A 24,587-nucleotide genomic window follows, 5' to 3' on the forward strand; every position below is an offset into this window, starting at 1 on the left:
TCTTAAGCCATTTGCTCTGTGAAACTAGGGTGCTGTAGGAGCTGGAGGAAGTTAGACCAATAATAAAAAGAATGCAAAATCAGTTATTAGGGTTTGGTCCTGTCAGCCTGTGAACTTGCATTTTCCTGCTCAGGCTGTTTTGGCTATGCAGTCATTACTGCATTAGACCCCTGGCTTTCCTCAGCCTCGTATTCTGGAATGGAGCATATTTCCAGCTTGATTTCTATATAGTTAGGCATCAAATATTTGAATGTTTTCCTTAAAAAGTTTTTTAAAATTTTTTCTCATTGTAAATTCATATGTGTTCATTGTTAAAAATTGTGAAATATGAGGCTGGAGATAAGCTCAGCAGCATAGCACCTGCCTGGCAAGTGCCAGGTCCTGAGTTCAATTCCTGGTACCACCAAAGGGAAAAAAAAAAGAAAGAAAGAAAAGAAAAGAAATTGTGAAGTACAAAAAGATAAAAAAGAAAATAACTTTTCTAAAGCATTCATGGTATTGATAGTTAAAAATTAAATCTTTCTTGTTTTTTCTCAAGACAAGGTGTTACAGTGTAGTTCAGACTGGTGTGTAGCCTGAACTTGCTGTGTAGCCCAGGCTGGCCTTAAACTCAGGTTCCTCCTGCCTCAGCCTTAGTGCTGGCATTATATGTTCACCATCATTCCCAGCTAAAAATTTAGCATTCTTAATGTTTGAATTTGCTTATGTTTTTCTAGAATTATTTCTCAGCAACTCTTGTAACCGTTTTTCTTCTGTAAAAAAAAACCAATTTAGATCATGTATACTAGTCATGAGATTTAAAAACTTACATGTGGTCATTTATATATTTATATTACAAACGTTTAGTGCTTATTGTGCCCCTAGCTCTTTTCTGGAAACTATACAAAACAGTCATAAAGTAGGTATTAGTAACATATTAACACTGTGTAAGGGAATTGAGGCAGAGAGTGTCATTATCTAAGATTACATATTAGTCATGGAAGGCCAGGATTTGTTCCCCAATGGTCTGTCACTATATTCTGACCTTTAATCACTTTATTTGTATTCTTGTTAAAACTATATTTTGATTTTTTGGGGGGGGGTGGTCTTTTTGAGAAACAGTCTTGCTTTGTGGTTCAGGCTGGCCTTGGGCTCCCTTTATAGCCCAGGCTGGTCTCAAACTTGCAGTGATCTTCCTGCCTCAGTCTCCCAAGTGCTGGGATTACAGGAATGTGCCACCCCACGCAGCTATGTTTCAATTTTTGAGACAGGGTCTTGCTGTGTAGTTTAGGCTGGGCTTGAACTCGATTCCCCATACCAAAAAAAAAAAAAAAAAAAAAGACAGTTGTTTAAAATAAAAGTTGTCATTGATTATGATTTGTTTCAGGATACTTCCAGTGTTACTGGTTCCCGTAAAACAGAGCAGCGGGACACTGATCTCACAGGAGATGAGACTTCACGGCTTTTTGTGAAGAAAACCATAGTAGTAGGCAATGTGTCCAAGTGAGTATTGGTTGAATCTCTGCTGTCCATTTATATTAAACTTCGGCACTGCTGTGTCCCCTCAGCCTGTACCACTGAGTGGTTTCAAGCTGCCCTGGGGTGAGACACAAATTACGCCCTGTGGTGAACATGTCACAACTCCTTGCTGCAGTATTTCAGTAGTCCACGGCCTCAGGAGTGCATTTTCCTAAGCTCTTGATTGTTTCAAAAGGAACCCATGGTCTGGAGACTGACTTAGAGTAAGCAGAGACACTTGGAATCTGGGTCTGCTGGGTTTCCCAGGGCAGTCCCTCTGCCGTGCCGCTCTGTCTCTGCTTCTGTTTCACACTGCAGCCAGGAGTCAGGGGAGATGTGGGCCCAGGGGGTCACTGGAGAAGAGGCAGTGCCATCACCTTGCATTTTCATGCGAAGTTTGTAACAGATGCTACTTAAAAGGGATGTTTTTCACATAGATAAAAAGAAACCTTACGCATTCCAGATTATTCTCCCTGGGAATCCACTTACTGGTTATTTTTTGTTATTTTGGGTTTGGTTGGTAGATTGCTTTTATTTCATTTTGTCTTGAAATGGGATTTCTTTTTTCTCCCTGTCTTTAAAAATCTAAAAGTCCTGTTAGTGACCCTGAAAGGGAGTCAGAGAGGTTTGACTCTTACAAATCATCGTGGCCTGAGACTCATTTGCAGTCATCCCTCCACGCAAACACTTGGGCATAAACACTTTCCAGTATCCTTGTATCGCAGTAAGAAAAGGCCACACGGAATAGTTTTCCCAACCTTATAAACCAGGACCCAAAGACTGGAGACCCTGGTTAGTGTGTCTGTCTGCCAGTCTTTGACTTAGAATAGAATTGTACCTGGTAAGGCTTTCAGAGACCTGAACGCTTGCACACATGCTCTATCGGGGCTGTAGATTCAGAGGAACTTTAGACTTCTAACCCCATTCTGTCATAAGGGCCTTAGCTAGTTCCTAAAAACGCTGATTTGCCTGCCCAAACCAAAGTATTTAAAAGGTGAAACAGAAGGGTGCAGAACAGGTTTTTTTCTTAATTTTTTTGAGACAAGGTCTCACTATGCCATTCAGGCTGACCTTGAGCTTACTTTGTAGCCCAGGCTGGTCTCGAACTCAGTAATCTTCCTGCCTCAGCCTCCCAAGTGCTGGGATTACAGGCATGTACCACCTCATCCAGTTTGCAGAGCAGGTTTTGAAGGCAGTAGAGAGCTGTGTCTAACAGTGTGTTCTCAAGCTGTCTTCATAGTTGTCTAATGTCTGGGGTTGGATGTTTTAATTGGAATATTATGCTATGAAATATTTAGTGTGGATACAGATATATAGAAGGGATTAAGTTGTTAGAAAAAAGTTGGTCATAGTGGCCAAGATTTTAAACATTAGCAGTTTTAACTAATTTCTTTATGAGGTTTTTATTTGTAGATGCTTTCATTAAGTATGTTTTTTGTCATTTTTATGTTATTTCCTAGTTTGTGTTTTTTTTCTAGAATCACTCTAGTGTAGGAACTAGGTTTTGGTTTTTGCCTGATAGTGCTTGATGTTTAGTAAACATTTGACTGGTAAATAAATCATTATAGCCTTGAAAATTGTGTTTAGACTCAGTTATTGAAAATAAAAGATTTGAGATGACAGTAGTTAAGTTGCCTTAGGGTCAGGGCCTCACAAGCTGGTTCCATGGTGGCCAAAGCTTCGGGCACGGCTCCCTGGGAGTGGTGCAGCTCTGGGTAGTGCTGCTTCTGCACCAGAAAGCCCCGTGTGCTACCCCCCGAAATCTTATTGAAATCAACCCAGGACTACAGGCTCCATAACCCAAGAATAAAACTATGCCAGTTCATTTCCACCTCACATACTCACTTGACAGGAAAAACAAGTTGGATTTTTTTCTTTTAATCTCAGACTGATAATCAGAAAACAAAACAAACTTTTGGGTAGTACCTTTCAGACTTAAAATATCCAAAAAAACCATTCTAGAAAGAAAACATGAAATGATTACAGAGACTCTTTGTTTTGCTTTGTTTTGTTGTTTTTTGTGTATGTTTTGTCTTGTTGGGTTTTTTTTTTTTTTTTTTTTTTTTTTTTTGAGACAGGATCTCATGTAGTTCAGTGACCAGCTTCGAATTCACTGTGATCCTCCTGCCTCAGCCTCCCAGGTGTTGGGATTACAGGTGTGCACCACCACACCTGGCCATGTTTTTTGGTTAAAACAGGGTCTTACTGTGTAGTTTAGGCCAGCTTTGAACTCACAATGATCCTTCTACCTCAGCCTCCCCTGGGATCACAGGCGTGTGCCACCTCACCTGGCTTCTTTGGTTAGGTATTACAGTTGTTAAATATTGCTGGAATTTTAATCTTGTTTTAAATGGGAGTTTATTATTACCATTATTAGATTTTTGAAGGAAAAAAGAATTCAATGTCCTTTCTTGTTCTTTTCTTTCCTCCAGGTATATCCCGCCAGATAAGAGAGAAGAAAATGACCAGTCAACCCATAAGTGGATGGTGTATGTGCGAGGGTCTCGCCGTGAACCCAGCATTAATCATTTTGTCAAAAAAGTGTGGTTCTTCCTTCATCCCAGCTATAAACCAAACGACCTTGTGGAAGTTAGGTAAGTGTACTCGATCTGTGCAGCCTCAGAAGCAGAGTCACTGACACGTGACAAAGTGATCTTGCTTCACAACATGGCGTGGGAATTCTTGTATTATTAATAACTGACCTAGTGTTGGCTCATGGTTGGCTCTGCTTTTCTCTTGCACATTAGTCTCCGGGAGCAGGCACTATCACTGTCAGATTTGTCACCATACTGATTACTTTAGCTTATTGCTCCCCTCTGTGAATACTCTGTTTACATTGATAGAGAGACATACACAATTTCGCCATTTATTATGTATAATGGAGTTAATAACAGAATTTTTTCCCCTTCTTTCCTTTTCCCCTCCACCTCCTCAGGTCCCCTTTCCTTTTGAACATTTTCTTCCTGATTTCATGATTTCTTTGCACATTTTGGTTCTTACATTTTCTGTTTCTCACACCAGAGAGAGTGCAGTAGTTACACGTGGTTAATAAAAGAATTCTCGGCGTGGTAAAAGAGAGAATACAAAGTAAAAATAGCCTTTATTCTAAGGATGTGGAGAGAAGCCCATGACCACTGGCAGCCAGGCTTTCTCTGGCCAGAACGTGGGGCATGGGATATATGTATAACCTCTGACAGGAAGTGACGCTTAGGGTGGGCATTAATGAGGCATGAGGAGCAGATTGGAACTTTCTTCACACACGAACAGGCAGGGGAGTTGCAATTAAGGCTGAGGAAGAAGCAGGAAGTGGTAGGCGGTCCTGTTTTGGCTTTCTGCGAGGTTAGACCACCACCAAAACCTTACAGTGATTTATACTAGGACAAGAACCATTCATCCTCGTCTTTGTATTGTTAGGAAAAGGGTGAAGTCCTTTCTTTACTACTTCCTGCTGAAAAGGGGGGCACCGTATTGGGATTTAGGAAGGTTGACAGGATGATGGTTGATGCCCATGTAGAAGCTGGTACCAAGTGTTTCAGCCAGGACAATTGGTGAATGCCTACGTCTTAGACTAGAAAAACAAAGACAAGGTGATACGAGGAGGAAGGCCACTATCATATTTAAGGACCCAGGTGAGGTAGAAGGAAAGGTGCCTTTGATTTAGATATGTCATTTCATCAGGACCATGGTGAGGTAGAATCATTAGCACGGTGAGATAGTATTCTGAAAAATCAGTGCAGGGTTAGGAGTGAAGTTATGAGAGATAGTTATTCCCCCATCTGAAAGGGTAACAGTTAAAAGTGTAGGTAGGTAGGGCTTGTCTCTGGTCCAGGTGTTGAACTGGAAAGAATAAGAGGTGTGGAGAGGGACTTGGCTATGTCACCGTAAGGGAGCTAAGAACCTAAACCCACAGGGATCTCATGTTTAACTAAACAGCTGTGGGTGGAAAGAACTAAGATATAGTGAAAAATTTAACTAATAGAATGTAAGGGTTCAGGAACCAAATAGGGTAACAAAACATGACTTAGCCTGAGAGTTGGGACTGTGAGACCTTGGTGAGTCAGAGATGAGTGGACAATAGAAGATGAGATGACCACTCAGAATGGTTAGGTTTAGGGTGGGGAGGGCACTGCTTGTCTTGAGTGATGTGAAACCAGGATGGGAGTCCAGCAACTTTGACTGCTGTTGGGGTTGCCAAGAAGATAGGTAGGGGTTGCTCCACCTTGGTTATAATCCTTGGATGATTTTATGTAACAGGACTTTAGTAAGTATATCCACAGTCTCCCTGGTTGTGGGAAAGGCTTTTATCTATCCTGAAAAAAAACAAACAACAGTAAGAAGATATTTGAGAGATTTGTGGGAGGGCATGTGTGTGAAATTGATGAATAGGAAAGGAAGGGGGTGGTATGTGTCCCTGAAGAGAGATTTTACTATAGAGATGACAGGTGTAAGTTACTGAGACCACAGAGGGTCTGGGTCAGTCTGCACAAACACAATGGAATAAAAAAGGCATTTTTAAGATCTATGACTGTACAGTGAGTGGTAGGGAGGGATGTGAGAGAGCATGGTATAAGGGTTTGGCACCAGTGGGTGGATTGGGGTAATGGCATTATTGATTACTCCAAGATTCTACACTAGATAATACCCATCAGGTTTGAGTACTGGAAGAATAGGAGTACCATAGGGTGAATAGGTTTAAGAAAACCATTGTCTAGGGGCTGGGGATTTAGCACAGCGGCATAAGCGCCTGCCTTGCAAGCAGGCAGTCGTGAGTTCGATCCCCGGTACCGATAAAAAGGAAAAAGACAAAAAAAAAAAAAAAAGAAAAAACCATTGTCTAAAAGGCGCTCAATTATAGGTTTAAGTCCCTGTAAATGTTTGGGAGCTTTGGGAATTGGGGAACACAAGGAAAAATTGAAGGATCCCTGAGATGAATTAAAGTAGGCGTGGCATGGATAGCACAGGTGGGATTGGAGTTATCTCAAACTATGGCATTGTCCAGAGAAGAAGGAAGTCTGGAACCTGCATGAAATAGGCCCTGTCTGCAAAGGCTGCATAGGTTGGCTGTCAACACCCACTATACAGGCTACAGACTTAATATAGTGGCCTGAAAACTTAGGAAGAACACTGTATATGGCCTCTGTGTCCACAAGTACAGAGAATGTCTTAGTTGAGATCTCTGGTGGGACTTCGGGCTCTGAGCAGGATACCTTAATGGAGGGCTGTGAGCCCCGAGCCCCGTCAGTCTTCAGCAGCAAGTTTGAATAGATCAGTCAGCAATGAATCCAGTGGTGATGAGATCCCCTATGAAGGCAAGGAGTTAGAGGATGGCTTATCTGCTCTCAGGTGGCTAGACAGTCGCTTTTTTAATGACCTTTGAGATTGCAATAGAGGCAAGACCCCAGAATAACACCGGGGTTGGGGCACTCTCTTGCCCAATGTTCTTTTTGTTGTACTTGAGGCATGGTCTGGGAGGGGCTCTGGCAGCTCCCCCTTGTCTTGGTTTACCTGTCTCAGAGCTCCAAGTGTCACTGCTAAAAGATCAGATTGTTATTTTTCTTTTTGATCTCTGTTGTTGAAAACATGAAAAGCCATATTAAGAAGGTCTCCCTGTGGGGTTTGAGGGCCAAGTTTAGCCTTTTGTCTTGGGATCTGGCCCACAGTGGAAGGTATCTGTCTCCTCCACAGTCATAAGCCATCTGGTTTTTATCTTGGGTAGGTGTACAGCTTTAAGTCTAAAGGAGACAAAGGCAAAGAATCAATTAAGTATTCAGGAGTCAAATAATACAATCAACAGGGTATTTATGATTATAGCTTTAGTAATGGCTTCCGAAAAGGAGGATAAGGATAAGGTCCAGGGAATTTTAAAGTCTGACATGTCATTCATTTGTCATTACACACATTTAGGTTTTACAATTGTAAAAGTATCTCCTGTGCTGTTAGAATGTCTAATGCCATCTGATTCTTGGAGGATGGCCTGTTTTATTAATTTTATCTTTTTATTTAGGAGAGAGATCAGCTGTGGTGTCATTTAATACCAGTTGAGTATAGTTAATTATGGCCCCAGTATGAATCATATAACCTTTTTTGGAAAAGATCTGATGAATCCCAGCAAAAGATTTATAATTATCTTAATTTCAGTTGTTGAACATCTAGAAGATTGGTAACAGTACAGTGCAGTAAACGCAGTAAGCTTAACATAGAACATTAAATGGAACTACTATTTTCTATTAACCATGCATGTTTTAACATTTGAGCACTGAAGAAACTGGTGACATTGTTTGGATTGCTCACTATTTAAGCATCTCTAATTATAACATATACATTATATAAATTTTTGTTTAAAAACTATCATTTGGTGATCTTATGTTGGTCTGTCCTGAATTTCCTGGCTGGAGCACAAGAAAAAGACAGATGTCTGGATCTGAAAGAAAACACTTATCATCATAAACAATCCCAATTTTATATTTGAAGGCGTGTCTCCCATAAAGCTATGTAGATTATTGGGGCTTCCAATTAATGAACAAGAGCTGGTTAAAGTTACCAGGTGTCTACTTTCTTGTTTATCAATTGAAGTCCTGTTCAGTGTCTCCTCACCCCAAGGGATTTTGTTTAACCAATTTTAGCATCATTCTGACCAGCTGGCAACCTAGGTGGAAGCATGTTTTTTTAAATCTATAAGCCAGATAATCTTGATTAAATGATCTGAAAATGTAAAAGAGGAGGAAAAATTATTGAGCTCAAATAAAAGGAAACAGCCGTTTACAGAGCAGGCAGATGGACAAACAGATAACAGATGTATAGACTGACAACCTTCTTATAAAATCAGAGTATGCTCAAATATGTTTGGCCAATTTGAACTATAATAAATAGACCAGTAGGAACCTTTTTGTAGATCAATTAATAGAGATCTCTTGAAATAAGAATACCAGAAAAAGAACCTAATTTTTGGCTAATCTAAGATAGCTCAGAGAGGAATAAAGGAACATGAATATTAGCTAATCCTTCAGGGCCAGCTTGTTCCTAAAGTGGGAGTAGAGATCGAGGCTGAGAAGGCTGTGGAGTAGATGGCCACCAAGGAGTAGAGATCGAGGCTGAGAAGGCTGTGGAGTAGATGGCCACCAAGTGGCCAACCGTCTGGCAGGCGTGTGGGGGCAATTATCTGATGATTGGTTATAAACCAGCTGCTCGTCACCATGCAACAAGGAAACGCAGGCTGTTGGCAGGTCACCTTGTGACCCGCAGCGGCCTGTTGCTGGCAGCATAGTGAGCATAACACGGCGACTCGTCATCATGTGACCCGCAGCAGGATGCCTGCTGTTGATCGCAGGAGGAATCACAAGGGAGTGGCCATTGACCCTGAGACCTATTGCAAGTTGGCGGTGCCCTGTCACATGGTGGACAGAGGGCCGCAAGATGGCAGCTGAGAACATATGGCCTGCCAGAAGGCTAGAATGCCTGAGACCACGTCTGGTGAGTGGCGGAGATAATGGCGATGCAGAGGAAGGGGACAAAGAGTCCTCCGACAGAACAGATGGCTCGGGTAGTGGGGATTGAGAAATTGGAGACGGGGAGAGGTGCTAAGGGAAGGACTGGAAGCCGAAGTGGGTGACAGAGGAGGAGAGGGCGGCACTGGGGTCACAGAAACCTTCGGTTGAGAAGGCTGCCAGGTTTGGTCTGAGAGGTGCAGGGGAGGGGCTGGAAAGACAGGAGCCGCCTCATCCAGAGGGGTCCTGTGAGGAGGGAGGGAGATCCTGGGGGAGCAGCGAGAGCCAGAAGTACCTGGGCCACTACAGAACACAGAGTGGGAGAAAGATGCATTCTCAAAGTGACAAGGCCTAAGAATGAAGGATTCTGCCAACTTGCCACCATTGTGACAAAAGCATAAATAAAAGATGGCTTTGGTTTTCATAGCCTTCTAGAGGCCAAGAGCCCAAGGTTATGAACCTTGGAGGTGTGTTTTTCAGGGGACAGGAAGTGGTCCTCATGACTTAGTTATAAGTGAGCTGAGAGAGCAACTTTGCTTCGGGACGTAAGAACTGTAGCTCCCCGCAAGGAGTGTGGAAGCTGTCCTGGGTCACATCTATCAAAAAGGGTAGTCACCAGTTTTGAAAGTGTGACACAGTCCCAACACCCATTCTCCTCTACCAGGTCAAGGAAGAGTGCGGGGCGGGGTCCCAGGGAACAAAAATACCAGTTTTCCTCAAGCCATGCCACCTAAGGAGTGTGAAAACTTGTGTCCCTGTTGGGGACAGCAGGATGGGTGTTCTGCTGCCAGCTTGCTAAGGGATGGAGACCCAAAACCCCAGACCTATGGCAGGACGGCAGCTCACCCATGTTCAGTGAGGAAGATTAGTGGTGGCAAGTAAACTGTCCCGGAGGAAGAAAAAGGTGGATCTCAGGCAAGGGGCTCAAACTGGGAGGGGCCCCAGGAGCCACTCACTCTGCCATGTGAGTCACATCAACATGATGAAAGAGTTTTTGGCGCGATCAAAGAGAGAATATAAAGTAAAAATAGCCTTTATTCCAAGGACGTGGAGAGGAGCTCATGACCACCAGTGGCCAGGCTTTCTCTGCTGGAATGTGGGGCATGGGACCTACATATAACCTCTGACTGGGGGTGGCCCTTAAGGTGGGCATTGCTGAGGCGTGAGGAGCTGATTGGAGATTTCTTCCCATGCAGACAGGCAGGGGAGATGCAGTTAAGGCTGAGGAAGAAGCAGGAAGTGGTAGGTGTTCCTGCTTTGGCCCCCCGCCACATTAGACCACCGCCATAACCATACAGTAATTTATTCTCAGGCTAGAACCTTTCAGTTCCCATTGCAGAAACCTGTGGTACGGAGTTTCCCGCAGCCTTCCCCTGTCAGCAGTGCCCGGATCATGTTTTTCCTGTATATACCCTGACTTGATCTGGTTGTTAGTTTACGAAGGTGGGCTGGTCTCATCTGTGCTGTGTGGAGCCCACATGCACCGTGTCACCGCATCCTGTATGTCTCTGTGGCTCTGCATACCACGCACACCATCCTGTGTGCTGTGGAGCTGTCAGGCGAATCTTCTGGGGAATCTCCCGCACCCTCTGCCCCACCCGAACACCACTTCACTCCCAACTCGTGGATCTAGCATAGCTGTCTCCCAAGACTGCTTTCCAAGTGGGGGCTGTTCTGTCTCCTCACACCGGTACCCCTGGGTCTGGCGACAGGAGGTGGCCTCCGGGTTGTATTTGTGGTTTCCAGCCCACTTTGCACTCTTCTCCCTAACAAAAACCTTGGTCTAGGGAAAGCCCTGCTTCTCCTTTGTTGCAGTTACCCACTAATCCCCTCTTTCAAAACAGCTTTAGAGGGGCTGGGGATTTAGCTCAGCGGCATAAGCACCTGCCTTGTAAGCAGGCAGTCGTGAGTTCGATCCCTGGTACCGATTAAAAGGAAAAAGGCAAAAAAAAAAAAAAAACCAGCCTTAGTGCCCAGTGCATTCATTTGTCTCCGCCTGTAGTACTCAGTCTTACAGACCTCGCGTGGGCTATTCATTTGAAACCATGGTCTTGTGCTTCATTGACTTTCTCACTTTAATGACTAGGTTGTTTTTGCAGTAGACTTTAAACTGAGGAAAGAGAGCAGAGAGGGATAGTGAAAATTTATGTGGCAAGAATTCCAAGTGCTAGGGGGATCCAAGGAATGGAGCTGGAAAAGTTGGTGGTTGGAAAGTGTAATGCTTCAAAATGAGACTTGTTTGGTTTCAGATGATTTGGTTTAGTTTTTCTAAGACAGGATCTTATTACTATGTAGTTCAGGCGGGCCTCAAACTCATGGCAGCCTTCCTGCTTTAGCTCCCCAAGTGCTGTGATTACAGGCATGCACTGCCACACCCAGTTTGGCAATGAGATTTTTATAGGTGGATACAAGCAGTATCCTCATCTTCATAAAGAGAAAATATCTAATGCCCAAAGATAAGAGAGGAAAGATGTATTTAGCTCACAGTTTGTGGAGATTTCAGTCCATAATCAGCTGGCCCCAGGGCAGAGGGGCACATGGGAGAGGGCAACATTTCATGGCAGCAGAAAACAGCAAAAGCAACAAGAACAGAAAGGGAGGAGCGTGGGGAGAAGGCTTTCTGTTCCTTACATTTTATGTAGGCCACACCCACTTGGGTATAGCTCTCGCCAGGCTCACTCATTATCCCAGCGTTGGGCCCTGAGTCATTCACAAACTCTGGAAGTCTGCCTTCTTGACTGCATGAGGCTGTGGGGGACATCCAGACTCAAACCATAACAGAAATCTTTACTAACTACAGGCAAAAAGTTGGCAAATCTCTGCTGGATGTAACGGTCTGAGGGAGTACAAAGAAAAGATTGCCCAAACTCCCATCTTTTCCTGTTGTACTACAGCAGTGTCCTTTGCTGATAACATTTGAACTTTGTTTCATGAAATTTGGGGGACTTAACATCATTTCAAGAGCCACTAGTTCTTTTCAGTCCAGTCCTTGCCACTCTGGGAATGTTGTATAAACTGGCCATTGTGATATATCTGAACAGTTTTTCACAGCCTAACGCAGCATACCTTTCCCATAGTGAGTCATCCTGCATTGGTGACAAAGTTATGACTTTGAAATATTATTTTAAAAGAGACTCTTGCTTGTGTGAATCTCACTTTAAAGGTGGAGAAATCATTGGCTATGTTTTTAACAATGTGTAGTTTACTTATTAGACTTTCTTGTTTCTTCTTTTTGTGATGCTGTGGTACCCAGAATCTCATGTGTGCTGGCAAACACTTTATTACTGAGCTGCAGTCCCAGGCATTTTTATTGAGTTCTGTTTGGTTCTGTTTGGTTTGTTTTGTCTCGGCAAGCTGACAGGCTGGCATTGAATTGAAATCCTACTACTTCCTAATTGGAATCCTACTGCCTCAGCCCCCAGGGTAGCTGAGACTGCAAGCATGTGCAGCCACACCCCGCTGTTCCTATTCTTACTGGTCAGGGACCTCGAGCTTCTTGATGCTTAGGACTTTGTCTCATCTCAGTATCACCAAGGTCAGGCATAGTTTCTGGCATCAAATGTTTATTTCATGGTCTTGATGATGAATAAATTATTTAATTTCATGAAATGGACCGTTTCATTATAAGTGATCCTTTCTGTGTTTGTCAGGAAGTTTTTGTTTCGTTTTGTTTGGGGTTTTTTTGGTACCAGCGATGGAAGTCATGACTTCATGCTGGTTAGGCAGGCTTTTTTTGCTGCTGAACTATATCCCCAGCCCAGGAAGTTTTTAAATAAGTTGAGCTAAGATCAAACTTCCTCTTACTCCTAAGCAGTAAGCTTACCTGTGCATGTGACACCACAGAGAGTTATTGTTACACTTCTCCATGTGATGACTGCTTAGATATTTGGAAGCAGCCATCAGTCTTCCTGTCTCCCAAGATAAATGTCCACATGTGTTTCAGTTGTTGCTCACATGACTTGTGCTGCTTTGCCATCTGGGCTGTACAGTCTTCCAGTTTCTGTATTTCTCTTAAAATAGTCTTTGTAGAATTGAATGTAGTACTCCAGACATGGCATAACCATTATAAAGTAGGATGAAGCTATTAACATCTGACCTAGATTTAGTAATAGCTCTTTATGTTCTTTATAAGACTCCAAAGCTGTTTCTGGGTTGAGCATCAAAATGAATTCGAGTAGGAGAGGCTGTTGTAGCCGTCTTGAAACCTGGGGTTAATCTTACTTTCAGATCAAACACAACTATGTTTTTCATGTACTTTGAATTGTCTCATCACATCACATCTGCCGAAAAGCATGGGTAGATTCTGCATAAAAGCGTCTGTACATGCTTGATTTAGTTGTCAGGACCACCCTTAGCCAACTTCCTGAAAGCTGTGGTTGCAAATTTTGCTTTTAGGCATAAGACAGTCACCAAATGTGTGCTGAGTTCAGGGCTCACTGCAGGAATTGCAGAGATGAAGATCACAAGGTTCCTGGGCCTTTAGGAAGTGTCTCTTGGCCTTGCATGTGAGGTTAGAGTGAACCCAGCCCCTGGGTAATACTGTGTGAGACCCTTCGGAATATGTGTGTCTTTCATTTAGCTCAAATGTAGGAACTCTCTAATGCAGCCCTGTCTTAACAAAAATGTATTCTGATCCACATGTGTAATTTAAAATTTTCTAAAGGCCAGAAAATAAAGACTAATAACTTAGTATCGTAACAGTGTTGAGCTGCTTTAGTAGGTGTCAAGTATGCTGTGTCCTGACTGAGGGAGCAGTAGCAGGCCTCGTTGTGCATGGAAGGGGCTGCATGGTGAGACAGTTGCTGGGGCCTGCGCTGGCCCAGTGTTGAAAACAGGGCAACTGCAGCCTGTCGCACTGCACCACTGGCTGTGGTGCTCGCTTGGCAAGTCCGTTCCATTCCCTCTCGGGTTACAGTTCACTGTGTTATAAAGATCAGGAAAGTTAACAGCTCCCTAGGGCTTCAAAGAGGGTTTGGGTCAAGGAAAAATTGACTGTTGCTGCTGCTGAGAAACAGAGACATTCACCCTGAGAAAGCTTAGTGTTAGCTCCCTCGAAGGTCTTCATTTAGAGGATGGATTTATTTTTTGTGATTCCGAATGTCATAGCCTATCATGCAGGAGTTAGAGGAAGTATCATAAGACAGCTATTTAGATATGTAATGAGGAATCTCAGTAATTGAGTGGATTTAGGTCACTATAGGTACTCTGGGAAAACTGGCTGGCCATTTGAATTAATGAGTTGAGAAGGAAGCTGTATTCCATTCTGCATTTCTAAAGCCTTTTTTTTTTTTCAGTCTGTGTTCATATGATTTTTCTTTCTTGGTACATTTCGTTTTCTGTGAGGAATCTAAAAATACTGAATTCTGTCAGGAGAAGCAGAGTTTTTTTGTATGTGATAACATCTTTTGGTGTGAGGAACTGTTTCTGTGTTGGTAGATTCCTTTCTGCTTCCAAAAATATGGTTATGGAGAAATTTCCTGTTAAAAAGCATTGTTCCTGTTTCCTGGCTTTATACTATTTGTTTGTGTCCTTCCTGGCCACAGTCCTGCTTGTCTGTTCACTGAAAGCCTGTATACATAGATTATGCCCATACCTAATTTACTCTACTGGTTATGGATAAATTTAGCATGCAAAGAATATAATTGAGTTTAAATCCTGCCCCTCCACGTGTGTACTCCAGCTACCATCGGGGAGGCTCCCTACCAGTAACCAGCTCAGGTCAGGAGACAGCGGCCAGTCCTGCCCAGCCTGTGTGCGCTCCAGCCATTGTGGAGGCTCCCTGCTGCCAATAGCCAGGCAGGGAAAAGCAGCAGCCAGCCTTGCACCAGTACACTCAGTGGTCACCATTGGACACTCATAGCCAGCACTGGCCAGGAGAACCAGAGACATCGTAGTCAATGCAGGAAGTGCCTGGGACCCCACTACCTGCTTGGAAGAATCCAGGGCTATGTTAAAATAAAGAAGCAAAAGGCAGTCTTAGGCCTCTAGTTGCGAGCAGAGCAAGTCTAGGAAATGTAAATGTGGAAGAGATTGGGAGTCGCACACCTGAAGTTTCTGAAATGATGGTAACTGAAGTAAGGAGACAACTTCATGAGGCTATAAAAGAAATTAGAGAAACATGACAAAGAACAACTGAAGGAATTCATGACCACCAAACCAACCCTACAAAGAATACTGGAGGACTTTTTAGAGGGAGATAAAAATAACCATGGTTACAGGAACAGCAGGAGAGGGGGACCAAACCAGCAGGGCAGACAGTTGAATGGAGGGGGAAAGTAGGCAGCCAACAGCAGGAAAATAGCATAGCACAGATACACCAGGGTATGCTGGCCATAACTATTAATGTAGATGGCCTCAGTTCACCAATAAAGAGAAACAGGCAGAGTGACCAGGAGACAGGATCCATCAATACACTGTGTATACAAGAAACACATTAAACTCAAAAGGGGGTTCATAGACTGAAAGTCAAGGAGCGAGAATAATGCTGTATGTGACAGGGAACCAGAAAGAGGTGGGGGTAGCTTTCCCATCAGCTGCAGAGTGGATAAGAAAGACATGGCACTTTCATACAATAGAAAGCGGCTCAGATATAAAGGAAGATAGCCTTGAGGCTCTTGTAGGTAAATGGATACAACTTGAGATCATGCTCATTATAGGTGAAACAGTTCAGAGTCACATGGGTGAACATCGTGTTGTCTCCTTAGTATAAAAACTAAAAGAGTTAGTGGGATCCAAAATGCACAGTAAATATTGTGAAAGCGAAAGAGAAGGAAATGTCTAAAAAGGGAAGGCAGTGGCGATTGTTGATCTAGTACTATGTTTTGAAATCCTGTATTGTTTTAATTGTTTTGATTAGTCTGGTTTTAATATGCTTTGTTATGTTTGATTTTATTGCATTTGATGTCATGAACAACTATTTCAAAGATAATAAAATATATTATGGCCGACATTGTTGATTTCCTAGTAGACCATCCTTTTACCTTCACCAGGATGTAAGTGACCAAACTCACCACTTTTCCATTGTTCTGCCATGCTCTAGGCCCCCTATCTTTTTGGCCGTTGAGTTGCTTTTCAGACTGTTCCTAGTCCACAGTGACCCGAGACCTGAGTCTGCCCTATCATCATGGCTGCTTCTTACCTCAGCTGGTAGCCAACATGCAGTGTTTGCTTTGCTGTCTTTCCTCTCTGGCTTGTAACAGTGTTGCTTTCTTTACTTGCTAGGTTGCTCTCATTCTGAAGATACTTGTGTCTCTGACTTTCCTTGTAACTCCTGGTTCTACACTTTTTTATAACTCAGATCTGTTAACTTCTCTCAGGTTGTGTTCGTGAACTCTGCCCTTACTGAAATCCTATGTCTTTTTGCTTTAGATTTCTAGACTTTTTATTATGGAAAATTTTACACACATACAAATGTAATGTGTACATTGATCCTTCACATACTCATCACAACTAGTAATATTGCCAGTCTTGTTCCATTAATTTCCTTTTTCTCCATTCTCAGGTTACATTATAACTAAGAATTCTTCAGTCCACTTACCATTCACACACATTCTCTTCTGTCCATTGAAATCATAGCCACTACATGGAGAAGGTCATATTGTGAACATGGGCATTTGTTGTAAGCCCTCTGGCAGACAGTTTCCACTTGAGCATATCCATGATTTATTTTGTCTTTACCCTGGGCACCTCAGGTAGGAGCACATACCTCCCACAACCTCTGCTTGTCGGGTGCCAGTCAAGAGTGTTGGCTCTGGAGTGTGACTTCCTCTCACCAGTCATCTTGGTTCCTTTGTCTGTGAAGATGATGTGGCTAGAAGCATTCAGTAACTGAAGTTAATGTAGTTTTGAAGGGGAGTTTTCTTTCATAATTTTGCATTTTCACAAAATTCAGCATGCTGATGTAGCATCACATAAGGAAACCCAGGTGAGTTTTAGGACAGGGGTTTTTCACTGAAGAATATTGTGTGTGGAATGAAGCACAGACACGGGCGAATTGTAAACATCTGCTTTTCCCTAGAGAGCCTCCTTTTCACCTGACCAGAAGAGGCTGGGGTGAGTTTCCCGTCAGAGTCCAAGTACACTTTAAGGACAGCCAGAACAAGCGGATAGACATCATACACAACCTGAAGGTACTGTTGCAAAGCATTGCTTCCGGGAGGTGAAGCCTCTTCTGATGTTTTCAGATGGTAGCAGGGGGCCCTCTGAGGGGAGTGGCGGGGTGCAGTAGCCATACACTTTGAGCGTGAGGGTTGGAAGGCAGTTGCTTGAGAGTGAATGTATATTCCTTAAAAAGATGAACAGACTGTTCAGATAATTAGGGTGATACTTGAATGTTCAGATAATTGAATTTTTTAAATCGCATCACCACATAAAGCTGTTGTGTAAGACTGAGTAACTGAAACCTTTTATATATTCTTTTTTCGTAAAATGAGAAATAATAAGCATTGCCTATTTATCTGAAGGATTAGGAGAAATGAACGTGTTTTGGCAGTTAGAAAGTTCCTACAAATATGTTTTATTTGTATGGTGAAAAATCCCTCATTGATACATCCATATGATTTAGTGTCCAGCCACTACCAATTCCTCTACAATGACAGTAAGTAAAAAGCAGAATATAAACTATATATATAAACTTCTCCCAGGAATACTGCGTAGTGATTTATCACATTGTTATCCATTAATGGCTTCTAGAAGTGAATTACATAAAGCCAAGTTCACTGGTAGAATTCCTTTTTCACCACTTTTGTTACACAATTGTTCCTGTTTCAGCCCTGAAACATGCTGAGAATTTTCTTTAGCAATAGACAAGTGCTGCGTAACGACGTTTATGTGTTTTTCTAGAGCTTGCTGTAGACTAGATTGTCCTATGACCTGAGAGAAGTGCAGAAATCAGTGCAAGAGCGTGCAGACCCTTGGTTCAGCAGGCCAGAGCACTATTCTTTACTCTCCAAGGTCTAAAATAGTTTTGCTTTCTTTTTTATCTTAATTGCTGTACATACCAATTTAAGCTGCAGTGGCCCCCTCTAATCCCTACAGAGAGGGGAGTTGTTTACATCATGAGCCAGTGTTTTTAAATGACAAGTACCCTTTACCAGTTTTTCTAGAAAATATAACTATTACTTTGTTGTATATTGAACCTGAGACTTTGAACTCCTATATTGTGGCCATGCAGTCTTTTTTTTTCTTTATCGGTTTTTGCTTTTTTGAAATAGAGTCTCACCATGTAGCCCAGATTGGCCTTGAACTCTGTGTGTAGCACAGCCTGGCCTCAAACTCATGATGGTCCTCTTGCCGCAGCCTCCCAAGCTCTGAGACTACAGGCGTGTGCCACCGTGCCAGACTGGTTGTTTATTTTTATGGGTGTAACATTTCCCTGTCATGTCTGTGTTACTTTTCTTTGATTCTTTCTCCTTTGTTCTGAATGTTCGGTTAAAGACCATTTTTTATTCAGTAATTTTCCTTACATACTCACGGTCGCTAGTGTGCTGTCCCCGTCTCCTTTCCCTTCAGTGACTTCTGTAGCCACTACCTGCCCAGCCTGGCTGGCACAGCCACACCCTTACGTCAGTCTTCTTTCAGAAGACTTAGCTGAGCTCCTGCTATTCAGATCCCTCCTGTCCAGCTCAGCATGTCCCCTGCCAGTGTCCCGCAGCAGGTCCCTGTTTCAGCACCCTACCCAGCCACATGTGTCTGTCCCATCCTAAAAATGCTGTGGGCCTTCTTCCCCAGTCCTGGGAATTGCTCTTTCTCTTCTTCTCCTGGAGGGCTGGCTGAAGAGCTTCCCATTCTTCAGGTTCCTGTGTAACTTGTCCATAGTGATCTTTGTACTTTTCAAGTTCTGTAATATAAAATAGTGTACATTTGATACTGCCAAATATAATTAAATGTAAAATACTCTACATGTTAGTTACAGAAATCTGAAGTTCCTGGAATATATAAAATGCCCTCTTCTGTGTCCCTGACAGGTAGTCACTAAATCTTTCCTAAGTCATGAGACATCACAGTGCTTCCCATAAACTACTGAATACGAAAACTATAGAAAGTTCTTTCATGATTACCTAAAACCACTTTGGAAAAATCTTGATCTCATCGTCCCAATTTGATGCTGAAATAATACCAGACTTCAAAAAAATGTTGTGATATGTTTCATGCCTCTTCTGATGTCCTGATTTATTCTCTAGGCAAAATTGGTACCTTTAACTTTCTTGTGTGCTCTGTTTTCTAATTCCTTTTGCAGTTTGGTTAAGCATTGTGATTTATCAATGGCCCTCTTCAAATCTGGTCAGAAGAGTAAAACATATGTCAGCATAGATTACAGAGGGACTATTAAAATGTGTCTGTGTTTAGAGAATAAGAACATGGATGTGAACTAGAATTGCCCGTATCTTTTTCACAGTCATATTCTTGGCTAGAGTTTAAATATGAAAACCGAGCCAGGTGTGGTGGTGCACACCTGTAATCCCACCTCTCAGGAGGCTGAGGCAGTAGGAGCACCCTAGTTTGAGGTCAGCCTGGGCTTCACAGTGAGTTCAAGACCAGCTTGAACTATCTAGCTAGACCCTGTCTCAAAAAACCAAACACAGATAAACAAAGAAACAAACCCAGATCTGAGCTGTGGAAGTACTGTTAATCACCCCACTTGCTTTTCATGCTTCCCAGCCCTGTGTCTCAATTCTCACTGACTGAGCTGCCCTCTCGGGACTGGACAGCCCTGCCTCTCAAGCCTTGTAAGACTTCAACACTTACCAGTCTGCCAAGGCTTCCTCAGTTTCTCCCTCTGAGTTTCCTTTCTACCCAGTTTAATCATGCTCTTGTCAGTCTTTGTGTGCAGTTTTACTATCTTCTAAATTTTTTAATTTTTTTGGTTGTTTTGCCTTCCAGCTGGCCTTGAGCTCATAGTGATTCTCCTCCCCAAGCATTAGGTGACAGGCCTGGCATGTGGACAAACAATCATTTTTAATGGTACGATGTGAAGTGAAGCATAGCAGCCTTTTTCTGTGTAATTGTAAACTTTTATTTATATTATCCCTGTTTATACTTACTTCTTTCCTCAGAGAAACTTTTGACACTAATGTGTTTGAAGTAATTAGCATTGCCTCTACTACCTACATTTTCTTTCATGGCTTACTAAGTTTACATGAATATTACCACATCCAATTGTATATTTTAGTTTTGTGAGACAGGTTCTCACTATGCAGTTACGGCCAGCCTGGAAATCACTGAGTAGCCCAGGCTAACCTCGAACTAGGGTGACCCTTCTACCTCAGCCTCCTGAGCTTCGGGTCTATAGGTGTGCACTGCCATGACCAGATCTTCACAGAATTTTTGTGAATTCATCTTTGTGATTACATAACACATCTCTTCTCAACCTCTGGACTAGGATCAAGTGTAATTGCATAATACATCAAAAATGATGACCCGTGGTTGTCTTAAGCATTCTTCTTTACCAGGCATTTACATTGCTTAGGTTGTGATGTAAACAATGCTATAGTAAATATCTTCCTGTATAGAACTTCTTTTTCAGATTATTCTTAGACTAGGTCTATAGAAGTATAATTTATACAGATAGAATGGCTATATGTCTATAGTTTTTACTAAATTTTTCCCCAGAAAATGGAGGGTTTTTATTGAAGTGATTTTTATTAAACTGATAATTTATGTCATGAGAAAGTACGTATTACCTTACCAAAACTTGCGATGAAAGGAGTTTTAGATAAGATTGTATCCTAGAGTTTAATCCTAAACCCGGAAATCTAATCCTCTGCCTGCTTCCCACAGCTGGATAGGACGTACACTGGCTTGCAGACGCTTGGCGCAGAGACGGTAGGTATTTATTTCTCCTTCTGGCGGAGTAGACTTGGTCTGCCAGGGTGGTGGGGTATGTGAATGTTAAGTTGATCTTTTCAGTTACAGTTAAACACATAATAAAATATATTATCTCAGTCATTTTTCAGTGTATGGTTTAGTGGCATTAAGTGCATTCATGTTACTGTGAGCCACTGTTACAGTCCTGTTTCTTGAATTCTTTTTGTCTTGCAAAACTGAAAATCCACCCTTCTTAGTCCCTGCTCCTCCCTCCCCCATGGTTCCAAAGCCCTGTGTGCTGCTTGGATCTTTGTGAATTTGGCTGTTCTGGGTAACTTGTATAAATGGAATCATGTAACAGTCTTTGTGAGTACTTCATTGTACTTTTAGTATTACTGCACACGTCAGAATGTCCTTCCTTTTTTGTTTTGGGAAATACTAAAACAATTTCATGGAGAATAACAGTAGTTATTACACTGACCATCATTATCTTCATACAGTTACTCTGAGTATAAGATACAAGCTAAAAACGATTCTTACAAAAGAGGAGCAAGGCTCAGGTGTGCTTGCACATGCCTGTGGTCCCTGCACTGTGGAGGCTGAGTCAGGAGGATCGCTGAGAGTTTGAGGCCAGCCTGGACTACAAAGTGAATTCAAGACTACCCTGAACTATAGGGAGACCCTGTCTCCAAAAAACAACAAATGTGTATCAAAAAAGAAGCAAACAAATAATAACACAAACTTTATCAGTGAACTAAGATAAGCTAGTAGTATAAATGAAACCAATTAGCATATATATATATATATATATATATATATATATATATATATATAAGCTTATTTTTAAAACAATGAAATTTGCATTTTGGAAAAGTGTTTGAACTTCCTGCTTGTTATTTCTCTTGTGTTTTAGTCTCTACTTGTGTTATATAAGTTTCCTGAAAGCCGTGTGGTATTTGGGTGTGTGTCTGACTTGCCTCACATCATGTTCTTTTTTTTTTTTTTTTTTTTTTTTTGTCTTTTTGAGGCAGGGTCTCGCTGTGCAGTCCAGGCTGGCCTTGAGCTCACTTTGTAGCCTGGGCTGGTCGCGAACTTGCAATGATCCCCTCCTGCCTCAGCCTCCCGAGTGCTGGGATTACAGGCGTGAGCCACCACACCCAGCTCACATTGTGTTCTTGAGTTGCATCACTTTGCCTCCAGAGGCCCCAAGTGTGTCTTTATGAAAGTGCTGTATTGTGAGTCAGTACCGCATTTTCTTCACCCATTGATTTGTTAATGGATGCACATGCTGTTTCCAAGAATTACTGTAAATTGTGTTGCTATAAACATAGGTATGCATATATCTCTAATATGATGAACTCTTTTGGGAAGATACCTAGAAAGGGGACATCTGGGTTAAATGTAATTTCTTTCTTTTTTCTTGGAGACAGAGTCTCACTATGTAGTACAGACTGGCCTTGAACTTGCTTTTGTAGCCCTGGTTGGCTTTAACTCACAGCAGTCCTCCTGCCTCAGCCTTGTAAGTGCTAGGATTACAGGAATGCAGCACCACGCCTGGCCCTGGAATTTCTGTTTTTAGTTTTTTGAGGAATCTCCACACTGATTTTCATAGTGGTTTTACTAGTTTACATCTCCACCAACAATATAATAGAATTCATTTCTCCCCACATCCTCACCAACACTTGTTACTGGATTTTTTTTGATGCTAGCTATTCTTTCTTGGGTAAGATGGTATGTCAGTGGAGTTTTAATTTACATTTCTTTGATGGCTAGCAGTGGTGAGCATTTTTAAAACATATTAGCCATTTGTATTTCTTCTTCTGAAAAGTGTCTGTTCATTTTCTTTTTTTAAATTTTTTTAATTTTTTAAAATTTTATTTAAAAGGAAAAAGAGAAAAAACAAAACAAAGCGGTGTAAGGGTACAAGTAATACAGAACTACAAAAAAAAAAAAAAAAAAAAAAAAAAAAACAGTAAGAAATCACCAGTTAATAGATTACACATTATCATCTTAGAGATAGTTGCTCAAGTCACAGTATCAAAGCATACAATGTGGACATTCAAACAGAGAGACTGCAAACAGTTGTATTCAGTGATCCAACCAAAAACATTAATATGGTCAGCTATTTAACACCCCTAAATTCACTTGCAATTGTATCCTTTAGAGCACTTTTTTTCCCCTCTCTTTTTTACAACAAAATTTACACATTTTGGGTTTTATTACTCCTTAGTTCTTATTACTTTTTTTTTGTGGAAGAGAATAAAGTCAAATATGGCAAAACAAAGCTGTCAGTCAAGACCAAGGGTAGACATAGCACATGATGTAAAAACAGAGTACAAGGTTATCAACAATGGTTACCATAATGCCTGTTGCTTCCTTAAAAAGAATTGTCTATCTCATTAGGTATTATAAAGTTGAACAAAACAGAGAACAAGACCAATAAAACTTAAACATTGTAAACATTACAGGACTTCCAAAGGAGATAATAGTCAAACCAGAATGGGCATCTTAGTGAATCTTACTGCCTTCAAAGTAGTTGCCTATACCCTCAAACTTGATACTATCATACAGAACGGAACAGAGTCTAATCAGTCAAAACAAGATAGTGGGAGTATTACAGGATTTCAAAACAAGTTAATAGGAAATCAAAAAAAGTTACTATAATATATCCTGCTAATTTTTTCCCTTAATTAAAAAAACCATAAAAAAAACTAATTTTTTTAATGAATAAGGGAGAGATTGAGATAAAAGAGGACATAACAACATAATAATACAGATCAAAGCATGACTGTTTCAGCAACCTAGTGCTTCACCGCCAAATAACCCGACTTAATAGTAGTTACCATAGTGTCTTTTTCCTTGAAATATTTGAATATAACTTCATATACTATAGCTTCAAATATTTCCATATCAAGAAGCTCAGAATAAAGCCTTTCCAATTAATAAGTGAAAACTTTATAAGGCTTCAAGGCCACATGGGAAATCATGATTACCACATACTTTTGTATATTTGAATCATTACTTACATTAGGGAAACTATTCGGTATTCACACATGCGAGATTGATTTATTTCACTTATGAGTATGGTCTCAAGCTGCGCCCATTTATTGATAAATATCTCAATGTGATCCTTCTTTATAGCTGAGTAATACTCCACTGTATAGAAATACCACAATTTTTTTATCCATTCCTCAGTTGATGGACACTTGGGTTGTTTCCAAGACCTGGCGATTACAAATTGTGCTGCTATAAACATAGGTGCACATATATCATTGTGGTATGTCTGTTCATTTTCATTGCCCGTTTTTGATTGGTTCTTTTTTTTTGGGGGGGTGATCCTAGTGTTTTGAATTATTTATATATTCTTGATATTAGTCCTCTGTGGAATAGCTAGTAAAAAATGTTGCCATTCCCATAGGTTGTTTCTTCACTCTGTTGGTTATTTCCTTTGCTGTGCAGATTTTTAATTTGGCATGATCCCATTTAGTGATTCTCATTATTATTTCTCATGCCATTGGGATTCTGTTTAGAAAGTCATTGCCAATCCCTATGTCTTCAGGAGTTGTACCTGTTTTATTTATATGTATGTATGTATGTATTTATTTAGAGACAGGGTCTCATACTACAGTTCAGGCTGGCCTTGAGCTCACTTTAGTGTCCAGGCTGGTCTCAAACTCACAACGATCCTCCTGCTCAGCCTCCCAATTGCTGGGATTATAGGTGTGCATCACCACACCTGAGGAGTTGCACCTATTTTATCTTCTAGTATATTGTTTCTGTTTTAACATGGAGATCTTTGAC

At 41.5% G+C, this 24,587-nt stretch overlaps 1 protein-coding gene across 7 annotated transcripts in view; it reads left to right on the top strand.

Annotated features, from left to right (window-relative positions):
* The window catches only part of Yeats2 (YEATS domain containing 2), an 85,663-nt gene that overhangs the window by 18,810 nt on the left and 42,266 nt on the right, over positions 1-24,587 (top strand). For all 7 annotated transcript variants that reach the window (XR_010051611.1, XR_010051612.1, XR_010051613.1 and 4 more), the window contains exons 6-9: positions 1,367-1,482; positions 3,930-4,091; positions 16,999-17,110; positions 20,760-20,804. Coding sequence is in view for 4 of the 7 variants with exons in the window: in XM_063261120.1 (XP_063117190.1) it covers positions 1,367-1,482; positions 3,930-4,091; positions 16,999-17,110; positions 20,760-20,804 (435 nt within the window). In the remaining 3 variants the exon portion in view is untranslated. The remainder of the gene's footprint in view (positions 1-1,366; positions 1,483-3,929; positions 4,092-16,998; positions 17,111-20,759; positions 20,805-24,587) is intronic.

This window comes from Cavia porcellus, unplaced genomic scaffold (genome assembly GCF_034190915.1).
Source record: "Cavia porcellus strain 051 isolate PalLab524CR breed Dunkin Hartley unplaced genomic scaffold, mCavPor4.1 scaffold_14, whole genome shotgun sequence".
Taxonomy (NCBI): Eukaryota; Metazoa; Chordata; class Mammalia; order Rodentia; family Caviidae; genus Cavia; species Cavia porcellus.